We start from the raw sequence: 11,765 nt of genomic DNA on the forward strand, positions 1-11,765 counted from the left end.
TTGATGTAAGTCTGGCTTGCCAGGCTAGCAACATGCAGCATACAAGCATGTTTCACTTTCAGCAAGAGTGAACAGCAATGCAGAAATCTTAAAAGTGTGACATGTTTGATTCATACATGGACCCTTAATCTTGATATACATGGTGAACTGGACATTTTTAGTTTAATTTGCTGTAACGGCGATCCTAAAAAAAAAAAGTGTTAAGTGAAAATGCACATGCCGAACTTAAAGGGTTGTAATTCAAGAATGCTTTGGAATATAGATGTAAGATTGGTCTTGTTTTAAAGAAGACATTTGTCTGTAATAAATTAAGAAAGTGAAACAGAAATAAAGTTATAGAAGTTTGAGATTATGAAAATGAACAGTGTAAAAAAAAAAATTATTCATATTTTATATAAAATATATTTTTTCAACACCTGGAGGACCCTAAAACTGCAAACAAATCAAAGCCAAAAATCTGAAGTTGTGTTTCAACTTTGATATCTTTCAGTGAGATTTAGTTTGGGGCAGTACCACACTTCTCCACTAGTGGACATTACTGCCCATATGAGGGCGCCTCCATTTCCATATGTGGTTCGGGTCTGAACCATTATTTTTACAATTTTCATACAATTTATGAAGTAGACATACTATTAAGATGAATTCAACCTCGGAAGAAACACAAAAGATCCCGTATGTGCATTATAGCTCGCTGCCACATCACTAATGCTGAATCTATTATTATTTTCTTCATATTAAAAACATTTTCAGACCTTTTTTTCTAAAAGAATTGAATGGACGCTATCTTTTGAACTCTTGGCATGAAAACAAACTGAGGTTTCTAACATTCTTTCATGTTTCATGTTCATCACTATTTCAAAATAAAGGTCTGAACACGCCTTAGGAGTATGAACATATTCTTGTTGCAAATTGCAATAAATTACGCAAATTGATAAATTACGGCTCCTCTGTAATGCATTTTAAAAATCAGTCACCAAATATGTAAACTAGAGATTGTAAGCTTTCAAATGATATAGTTTGTCAAGATTAGTTTAGTATAGGATATTACTGTTTTAAATATGTAATGACTATGTAATGAATGTAGTGACACATTTAAGAGACCTTAAAAAAAAAAAAAGCTACAAAAAAAATTCACATTATAAATCCTAAATTATAATCCTCAATTTAAAAACAGAGAAAAATATAAGTCCCCTTCCATCAAAGTACAGAGAGAGACAGAGAGAATCAACCAAATGGTCTTTTTTTAATTCATGTTGGGCAATATAACAGGTTGTAATTTTACAATTAATAACTTAAATGAAAAAAGAAAAGTTTTCCAAGCAGAAAAGCGAACCGTGACCGCGGCCCAAGCGTGTGGACGGGGATGGCAGAGCAAGCAGGTTTGACCGAGACAGGGTAACACATCACGGCTAATCAGAGAGAAGCGTTCAGACGGAAATACACATTTATTCTCACAATAGTTGCATTAGTTCCAAGCCATAACTTGAAGAAACACAGCCAGACCAAGATATGTACGAATTCTTAACTTTATTACCATTTTGAGTATAAATTCCTGCAGTCCACAATAGAAAATGCAGAGTGTATACATTGAAAAGACTGATCCCAAACCAGTTGTGCACGGGCACATAAAAACAAGACATCAGTATTGAGGGCGGGGGGGGGGGGGGCATGTTAAAAACCAGCCGTAGTACCATCATGATCGACTACACGGGGGTCAGAGCGAGGCAGCTAGCAGGAGGCGGCGTATTTATTACAGAGAAAGCTAAATCATCGTGTCCATGATACAACAAATCAAAGTCAATTCAGTGCACAGAACGAATACGCATAGAAAAATAAACTAACAAAACACACAAACCTATATCTCTACCACAGTCTGAACTTGTTTTGCATCTCTGTGACTCAATGCAGTAAATCCTGTGGCGTGTCCAGATGTTTATACATGAAAATGAAAAAAAAAAACAGTTTAAACCCAAAAGTAAAAGCAAACACACTGGAGACCGTGATAAGTGGATCAGACACCGGGACCAGCTGAGAGAGGAGAGTAATCCGGCTGTTGTAAAGTGAGGTATGAACGTGACGGTCAAGTCCAGAGTAGAACTGACCTGGTTGCAGTTTTCCGGGTTTAATTAACCATGTTTGTAGCAGCATTAAGTTCTGAGAGGAGACCCAGTCACTGGACCGATCAGCGTTCCCTGACATGGAGTTTAACACGTCAAAAAAAAGACAAAACAGCTTGAAGAGAGCGAACCTTGTCCGAGAGGACCGTTATAGGACAGAAGGGACACGGCTGGGACGTACGCAAGGAAATAGAGAGCAAATGGAATGATTAGCATTTTCAATTTTTTTTTTTAAAGTTTAACATTTGCATGCAAGATGAACAGATTTACTGATAAACGCACTGCTGGCGGGAAATCATTCGCGGTGCATTTGTGGATTACCATCAGGCTGGCGTGCTTAAGTTGGTGATTACACGAATCAAGTCACTTCCAGAATTAAAACCCATCAGGCAATCGGTTCCTTAGATCCGGTAAGCTGAGAACGGGGCAAGCGCTCGCGCCGGCGCCGGTTAACTCGTCGCAGAGAGTGAAATCATGATGGTGGCGAGAGGTTTGAAAAACAAAAAAAGGTTTCACGACAAAGCATTCAATGATATGTAGATTACTAGTTAAAAGACCTCTAGATTATGCGCACTCAAAAAAATATGCTCAATTTATTCCTAGCTTGAATCACGGAGTAGCTAAAAAGTATAACTGGAGACATCGAGTTACCACACACACACGCACACACAACCCAAGTAAAAACAAACGAGTAGGTCAATTCACCTTTGTCCAGTACACAACGACATGAATTTCACACAACCTACCACATATCTTAGACTTTGAATTGTAAAAATAAACTTGAATTCTCAAGGCCTGAAGCTGTTGTTTGCGAAAAACGAGAAAACGTCAGTATTTTGCGAATCGCTTTGCGTCAAGCCGCCATCAGAGCATATCTTTGTCCAGTATAACGGCAGACGCTTTTTCGACCAATTACCCATTGAGTGCGAGACATATACAGATGTGCATACACATGTGCATGCATCCATGAATGGACATACAGTATTCTGAGTCTTTTTCCAGTGGTGTTACACAGAGAAGGCGCATGAAGTGTGCAGTCCTCCCTGACACTAGGGGGCGCTAGAGCGTAAAGGTGAGTTGAGGGCGAGGGTGGCACTAGTGTAAGGGGAAGAGGGGGGGGGGTCAGTCCAGCTCTGGTCAACAGGAAGAAATAACGTTGGATTGTGAGGTAGCACGAGTTGCTGGTTACTGTTCCTCTTCCTCCTCCTCCTCTTCCTCCTCCTCCTCAGAGGACTTGGATGGCTGCTCCTCTTTCTCCTGCAGAGAAGAAGACAGTCCAGTGAGAGAAAGACATTTATATTGGTATCAAAGCATGCAAAATACTAAAGAATGCAATGGTCACTCAATTCACACGACTACTGAATTCGGGACTCGTACAGAAACTGTAAAATTAAACGCCAGGACTTTAATCAGAGATCTCGCTTATCAAACAACATCTTTATTCTCTAAAAAAAAAAAAAAAAAAACGTAAACCGATAATTGAAAATATACTAATAAAACAAAATGGTACAAATAATGTGCAGCACATGGACAGTATGCAACGACCCATTGAAAGGATACTATGACTTTCGTTGTTCAAACTGATTTTGTTTTTCATGAATACCGTATTTTCTGGACTATAAGTCGCACTTTTTTTCATAGTTCAGCGACTTATAGTCCAGTGCGACTTATGTTTTTTTTCTCCTCTTCATGGCGCATTTTTTGACTGATGCGACTTATGGCCTCATTATGCTTCTGCATCAACTCCGCGGCTTAGCTACGCCGTCACTCCTACAGCATCGTGGTCGTTTCATGGTTCTGCGTCGGGTTGTGTTGCATTTCACCGCCATAACGCTAGGGGGGGGGGGGGGGGAGGTGGTGGTTCGCAAATCTCTTTGCTAGTTTGTTTTGATTCCATGCGCCGGTTCCGCCTTTTCATTTCCGACAATGGCGAGCGAAAGAGAGAGAGTGTTGTTGCAGCTGGAGCTAATCGACGTTGAACAACAAATTATTTTAATTTCAAATGTTTAATCGCAGAAGAAAAAGACGACGTCGTTGAAACAAACAGTGCAGTGGTCACTTTAAAAATGGCGGTATAGCGGGACGGGGAAACCGGAAAAGCTACACTCCGTAAATTATGTATAATCTGACCAATCACAGCCCTTGCGGTCTGGGTCGCCTCGACGCGCAGTTACAATTTTTTGGAGGTGCACGTCGAGCTACGGCGGAGAGGGGTTCGCGGAAACGCAGAGGGGTCTGCGGGGGTACGCCGTCGAGTCGACGCAGAAGCATAAAACAGGCTTTATAGTCCAGACAATACGGTATATGATTGACCTGAAGAAAGAAAGCTGTATTATATACTTGGATATTTATATGAGCAATATTATGCTCATAGCCATGCGAAATCTCTCTATATCAGACAGGCTGCGGAGGTCATTTTGCATGAAAATAGTGCATAATATCATAGGAAAAAAATTGAAATGTTATGTCTTTCAATAATTCCAGCAACCTTTCCATTAATACGGCTGTTTTCAAGGGTTCTCCAAGACTTACTTCAGAAAGTCAAGCACTCGTACGAACCCTGTGAATTACTCTCAAAACCGAAAGGATAAAGAATCTCAACACGATCAGAGTCTCGATGGGTTTAACTTGCACACGACAGGAAGTAACCGAGCAAGACTCTTGTGAACACGTGTTGCAAAGATTAGTGCATTATGCACAACTGCTTTTTATCACTTAATTAGAAGCATTGCAATTTCTAAACTGTCTTCTGTTACATAGGGACTACTAACTAAATGCAAAGTATTGAAAATCAAAAAGCTCTAAACAATTGCATTTTGGTGTCCCATCAGGTAATCAAGAGATCGACACACTTGTGGTCCTCACGCCCACTTAACCAGATACAGGACATTCGTCACGTAGACAAGTGCAGAGACCGCAACTGACTCATAACCTCCGCTGCTTTCTTTACTTTAATACAGTCTTTTAGGTAATTATAGGTCACGATGCGACTGCTGCCAACTTAAACTGTGCAAATGCTCATTCGATAACACTTCTCTATTAAATGTGGCATTCCTGCGGTTAAAATCAAAGCTTCCCATGTTCGAAGTTGGGATGATGAAGTGAAGGAAATGCCCTGGCTTTCAAAGCATGGCAGCAATAACTGTCAGCGTGACTCAAAGCCTGGGGTTTCTGTGACTCAACTCGCTGGATTCCTGCAGGCACGTTTGAGTGAGGACACGTCAGTGGCTCATGCGAGAGGAACGCAGTGTAAAGACACACAGGGGTGATGACTACACCGTGAGCTGTCGAGGAAACGCAGGGCGGCGCGGATTACATGCCAAACTCACTTACAGAGCAAAATAAAACGTTTCAAGATATTTGATCTGTTCTTATAAACAAGACCTACAGGAGAAACTGAGGGCGAGACGGAAATCTCCCGTGAGAAGCAGACAAATATTTTCATTGTTGCCCGTGGCAACTTCTCACCACATAAACACTGGTTAGCCGTGTGGTGTGTGCCGTAGCGCCACACAGAACAGACTCTTAAAGGCACAGGACACACATGAGAACTTACGGCTTTCTTGGGTCGTCCGCGGCGCTTTGTCCCTGCAGGTGCCGACGCCGGCGCCGCTTTCTGAAAGAGAAGAAAGAGAGAGAGTGAGTGAGGTGCTACACACACACACGGGCAGCAGAGGGAGCGCTGGGCCGGTGCTGGCAGGCGGCCCGGGCCAGCGGGTTCACTGGTCATTATACTGGAAACGGACACGAGCAGCACGCGGTGCACTTCAGCCACCTGGTGCAGAGCGGGGAGACAGCTGGTACGAGACGCACACACACACACACAAAAGGCCAAGGCGGTGTGCTCATGGGGGGGGGAGGGGTCGAAGGGACAGCTGTTGTCATGACAATAGATGGCGGGGAAGGAAGAGTTGAGGGGGGGGGGGGTATTATCATCTCTGCTGCTCGTGCACCTGCAACACACAGCGCTAGCTACGCCACAGGAAGCTCTAGCAGGAAGTTCAACCGGAATAGAGCAAATGTTTTGGTCTGCAGGCTCGAAAAACAGACTGTTGTGATCGTCGCACACAACAAGAGTAGGGCACCAAGAAACTGACTATAAACAAGAATGTGGACATAAATAAAAGGTTCCAAAAGAGAATGTTTACATAAAAGGTTCTAAAAGAGAATGTTTACAAAAATAAAAGGTTCTAAAAGAGAATGTTTACAAAAATAAAAGGTTCTAAAAGAGAATGTTTACAAAAATAAAAGGTTCTAAAAGAGAATGTTTACAAAAATAAAAGGTTCTAAAAGAGAATGTTTACAAAAATAAAAGGTTCTAAAAGAGAATGTTTATAAAGGTTCTAAAAGAGAATGTTTACAAAAATAAAAGGTTTTAAAGGAGAATGTTTACATAAATAAAAGGTTCTAAAAGAGAATGTTTACATAAATAAAAGGTTCTAAAAGAGAATGTTTACATAAATAAAAGGTTCTAAAGGAGAATGTTTACATAAATAAAAGGTTCTTACAGTGATTGCATAAAGCAGCAGTTTAGAACATTGCAGTGAACAGTTATTAAAGGAACAATTAAATGGCCTCAAGAACTCTCCACTACAAATTATCGCTGGGCAATGATTAATCACATCCAAGACAAAAGTTTGTTTACATAATGTGTGTGTGCTGACAGTGTATAATTATTTTGTATAAATACACACATATGCATGTATATATTTAAGAAAAATGTGTTATTTATATATATATATATATAAAAGAAATTATGTTTAAATATATATACACATGCAAATATTTTTTTAAGTATATACATGCATGCGTGTATTTATATATACAAAATAATTATACACAGTACACACACATATGTAAACAAACTTTTACTTTGGATGCAATTAATCGTTGCCCCACCCTAATATAAATATAAAGTATTTTTTGTTTGTAAGTAGGAGGCCGGCCGACAGATGCAAGTGTGTGTGTGATATCGCAGAGGTGGTAGTTGTGCACAAACTGAAGCATCTACTCACTTTGCTCCTCGGTGTCAAGGAGCTGGGCTTGTTTTTGCTGCCCTTTGGTCGTCCTCTCGGTCTCTTCGGTGTGGGCGACCCACTCGGCTCCTGCTGCAAGAAGATCGAAATAAACACGGTTACACACACAAGCCAAGTGAGGGTCCCCATATCCTGGAGGAGAACTCATAAAGCATGTGCTGGTCATCGCCAACACAACTGGGCGCTACTTTAAGACCAACAGGTGGCATGCAGTCATTGGCTGCCAAAAGAGAATCGAATACAGTGTAGACCATTAAAGCCTGACTAGCAGATAAACATGTGCATCTGGATGCTGAGCAAACCACAAGACACGCATGTAGACATTGAACGGTCTCAAGGACAGAAAACCAAGTTTATCAATATGTGGACTAGCATTTACGTCAGAGAGAAGAGTGTGTGAACGTGTGAAAAGAACGACATGCTTATTAACTGGCAAATGACCAAGGTTTATAAATGTACACTGCATATGTTAGCTGTGCCGGCAAAATGTACATTTTCAAAGTAATAATACGGTTACAATTACCAAAATTAATCTCTACTTAAATGTTGCGTACTTGGTTAATTAGTTTGAAATTAATCACCTACAAAAGCACAAATTGAGAATCCGCTAGAGTTATTATGTGCGAAATATATATACACTGCAATTAAACTTATGGATGTTGTCAATATGGTTAAAATCAGCACAAACTACTTACAAAAGCAATTAACTCATGCATGTAGCATTGCTTCAAAAGGGCTAACGGCAAAGTTATGTAGTTTAGTAAAAAATAAAGATAGTGGTGCATAATGAGTAATTTATCTTAGATGATGGTGGCCATGGATTACTACTCAAAGGCTCTGATTACAAGGGTGAGTAATAGAAACTTTAAACCCAATGCACTTGAGGCCCTATGAGTGACAGGAGGATGAACCAATCCAACGCTGGCATTTCTCAACAGCCAATCAGCGAGCAGCTGAATCAGTAAATGGGTTACTGCTGGTTTAAAGAGATCATGTTACAGGCCTTGGTCGTCCTGCCACTACAGATGACCACTGCACATGCAGAGCGTGTGCCATTGGGTTGTAAATGCACCAAAACAAGGTGGTTTTCTACATTAAACATCACATTTAACTAAAATGGGTTCAGATTTCCTCAGTACAGACATCTAAACGTAAAAAACAACCCTCTGGTGTCATTTTAACCTAAAATACAAACCAAGGGCAGGGTTTTCATCTCTCCTATGTGAAATATACCATGCCACATCCATCTAAACCGCCCTTGGAAGCACTGCAGTACCTGTGGGTGTTTTCGTGGTCTTCCACGTCCTCTTTTCTCTGCTCCATCTTTCTCTTTAGGAGCCACTGTGTCCTTGCCGGAATCACTCATTTCGTCTCACTGGAAAACTGCATGTGGGAAACACAGAGTCGGTGGATTAGCACAAACAAACACTGCTGGTAACTGGTGAAACAACAGACACTTTAAATACATAACGCGAACATTTAGTAGACACTAACAAAAAAATGGAGTATACATTAACTTTACAGTGCGTGTAATGAAACCGTGCAGAACGACCGGCTTCTCGTTTGTTTACAACACGCGCTAGGCCGGAGCTCGCGCGAGTTCAACCCTAACAATGTCGGTTAACGTTATACGCAAATATATTTTAATCACGACGTGTCCGTTTAAACCGTCGTGTGTTGATACCTTTAAACTGCAGAAGTGAAACCCGTCGGAGGTTGGCTGTGCTGCGGCGGAGCTTTAAAACAGAAAGCTAAAAAGGCGAACGGCGGTTCCTACGGATACCCCGCAGTTCCAGCGCAAACCGGAACACGAACACACAGCGCGAGATTCGCGCCCTTTTAAATCCCCGAGCGCGTGAAAACACGATTCTGTTGTTTACACTGCGATGGGCTTTAATCGAGTGAAATATTGTAAATGGTAAACAAAGGCGAATTATACCACCAGATCTTTGTTTAAAACGATTTTAAACTAACTATGTTAGCCTTTTGTTTTCAAACCCCATACAAAAGTACACTTTTAAAGAATTTAAATATTTGCTGTATTTAAAGTTTCTTTGGGAATTATGTAGACTGAGAGAGTGTATCTACAGATTCTCGTGGGTAATAAAACACGAAGAAAAACGCGCCACGCGAGCCCGCCAATCTGCTTAGTGTTTGTTAATCCTTATCAAATAAAGCCTTTAAAACTAAAAACCTTCTTCCTGTTTTTGTTTTCGCGTTTCTGTTTTGCAGAGATGTAATAATACTAAATATAGCGTTAAAAATGAATAAGAGATATTTAAAACGTACCCTTTTAAAATGAGCGGTCGGGACGAAGTCCAAAGCGTGTAAACCAGCGCGGTCTCGAGCTGCGAATGAATGAAACACAACAATCGCCTTCGGGAGTTTCAGGGGCATTTCACGGGGTCTTCCAACGGGACGCGGACCAGCGGGGGCGGGGCCAGCGGGAGGAGGACGTGCGTTTAAATTCGAACCAATCAGATGCTCTGGTGGCACGACGCAGCCAATCACGATAGCGGCACGCCAGACACGAGCAACACAGAGATCGTCTTGACCAACCGTTTGTGTTTGTAATGTTGTCACAGGTTTTGTTAGGTTTTTTTTTTTTTTTTTTTAAGAAGGGTTTTAAATGTATTGTTACCATTTTCAGCACAAATTGAAGGGGGTTTCGCAAGCAAAAATGTACACACTTACATCGGGTCAAGACTTTTGTTTGAGTTTGAAAACATCTTCACTTTCGAGATCTTTAAATGATAAAAAGAGTTTTGTAAAAAAAAACATCAAATATCCCATGAGATCTGTTGGATTTTGTATGTAGACCTATGCCTTACTTGGCATTTTATATACATATTTTCAATCAAAATTATTTAACCCCCCCAGAGACTGTAATAATTTACAAATGTAGTAAGCTTTTTTTGAAAATATAGTTTTTGTTGTTGTTGTTGTTGTTGTTGTTATTCAGCATCTATAACAGTTTAGAGGCAAATAAAAGTGATAATGCCAATGCTTATTGAGTTATAGGATGTACAACTATTTAATATTCATTCAACAATATTATTGATCTGCCTGCATTGACATTATCATGAAAACTGAGCTGGACGATGACATCACTGTCATCACTATATAAATGAACTACATTAATAACTTTATTTATGACAAAAAATATCTATCACTGAACTTACTTAAGCTGGACTATGAACTAGAAACAAACTTTGTTGCATTATGTTCCTGTTATCTCAGTAAAGCTGCTTTGAAATAATCTGTATTGTTAAAAGCGCTGTATAAATAAATGTGACTTGACTTGATATACAGGAAAAATGTCATAATTATTCAATCCATATTCAATGCTGCTGTTTTTAAGTCACTAATGTGTATGGTATGGTACAAAGGTGTGTTAAATGAGCATGTGGAAACTTTAAAACACACATTTATCAAATGCATGTGCCACAGTTGAGTATGGCCAAGTCAAAAGAGCGCTCACAAATGCTATAGAGTAATTTTTTTTTATTACATTATAAAGTCTACAAGAAGATTTCCAAACTCCTAAAAGAGACACAGCTGGCAGCCTTATATGTCTAAAATGTGTAGTACCAGAAAACACTTGTGTGTGTCGAAGAAATAACACAATATCATTAAGGGAAATAAAATGTTTGATCAGAGAAAAGAAAAACTCTTAAGTTACTGCCAAAGACCTGCAAGATGACCGGATGAAAGGAGGACACATTTCAATGCAGAAGAGATATCTACAAGCATGGACTGTATGTTAATGTCTTGCCGAATGCCGAGAAGAAAAGGCAGATGTTGACATAAAGACCGGTGGAGATCTGGAAGAGTGTTTTATGGAGTGATGAGACCAAACTGGCACGTTTGGAGCATGATTAAAACTGACCACTGCTCTGCCAAGATACCCGGACTTCGAAACAAACACTGAGATATCATTTACTGGTCTCAACCCATATATATCGCAGGGAACGTGTTGTTACATTTGCAGGAGGACACTTCAGTTACGTGACACTTACCGACCACAAGTAAAACCCAACTGCTGAAAAATATCAGAAGCATAAATGTTTAGATGTGTTTTTAAAACAATGTTGTTCGTTTTAAAAATGTCTGAAGCGTTTGCTGAGCGGACACTTATTGCTACTTTGCATTCTGCTTACTTTTTCATCAACACAGTTGCTCTGCGAGGAAACGGCATGAGTTGTTCTTAAAGCGATCTGGCATTTCTACGTTTGGCTGGTTTTAAAAGTGTTTTAAACTGCTGGTGTTGTCATTCACAACTGCAAAGACTCGTTGTTCCTGTAAGAAAGTATGTGAAAGATGAAATGGTTGTATAATTCTAGGTAACCCCGTTCAGACTGCAGGCAGTATGGCCCAAATCTGATTTTTTGGGGGGTCAAGTGCAGGTCAGACTTCTTCAGAAGTAGTGTGAACGCTCAAATCAGATTTAGACCACGTCCATATGTGGTGATTTTTGTTCAATGCGGCCGCAGTGTGAACAACCAAGGCGGATTTGATGCGACTTTTACGTCAATCTACACTGTAAAAAAAAATGTTGGTTTAACTTAAAAAAGCAAGTTACCTTGCCTTAAAATTTTGAGTTCGTTGTAAT

At 40.1% G+C, this 11,765-nt stretch overlaps 1 protein-coding gene across 2 annotated transcripts; it reads right to left on the minus strand.

The window, feature by feature from the left end:
• Positions 1-1,216: 1,216 nt before the first annotated feature.
• hmga1a (high mobility group AT-hook 1a) lies at positions 1,217-9,725 on the minus strand. Of its 2 annotated transcripts, none has more exons than XM_079589402.1 (5): positions 9,443-9,725; positions 8,430-8,536; positions 7,133-7,225; positions 5,674-5,733; positions 1,217-3,374 (listed from the first exon to the last, which is right to left on the minus strand). In XM_079589402.1, the coding sequence occupies exons 2-5, from the start codon at positions 8,517-8,519 to the stop codon at positions 3,303-3,305; spliced, it is 315 nt and encodes a 104-aa protein (XP_079445528.1). In that variant the 5' UTR covers positions 8,520-8,536; positions 9,443-9,725; the 3' UTR covers positions 1,217-3,302. The 2 variants fall into 2 exon arrangements, with proteins under 2 accessions (XP_079445528.1, XP_079445529.1); XM_079589403.1 differs by lacking the exon at positions 9,443-9,725 and adding an exon at positions 8,838-9,376 and having other exon boundaries at positions 1,219-3,374.
• Between the last annotated feature and the right edge of the window lie 2,040 nt (positions 9,726-11,765).

The sequence above is a fragment of the Phoxinus phoxinus genome (assembly GCF_949152265.1).
Source record: "Phoxinus phoxinus genome assembly, chromosome: 18".
In the NCBI taxonomy this organism is placed as follows: domain Eukaryota; kingdom Metazoa; phylum Chordata; class Actinopteri; order Cypriniformes; family Leuciscidae; genus Phoxinus; species Phoxinus phoxinus.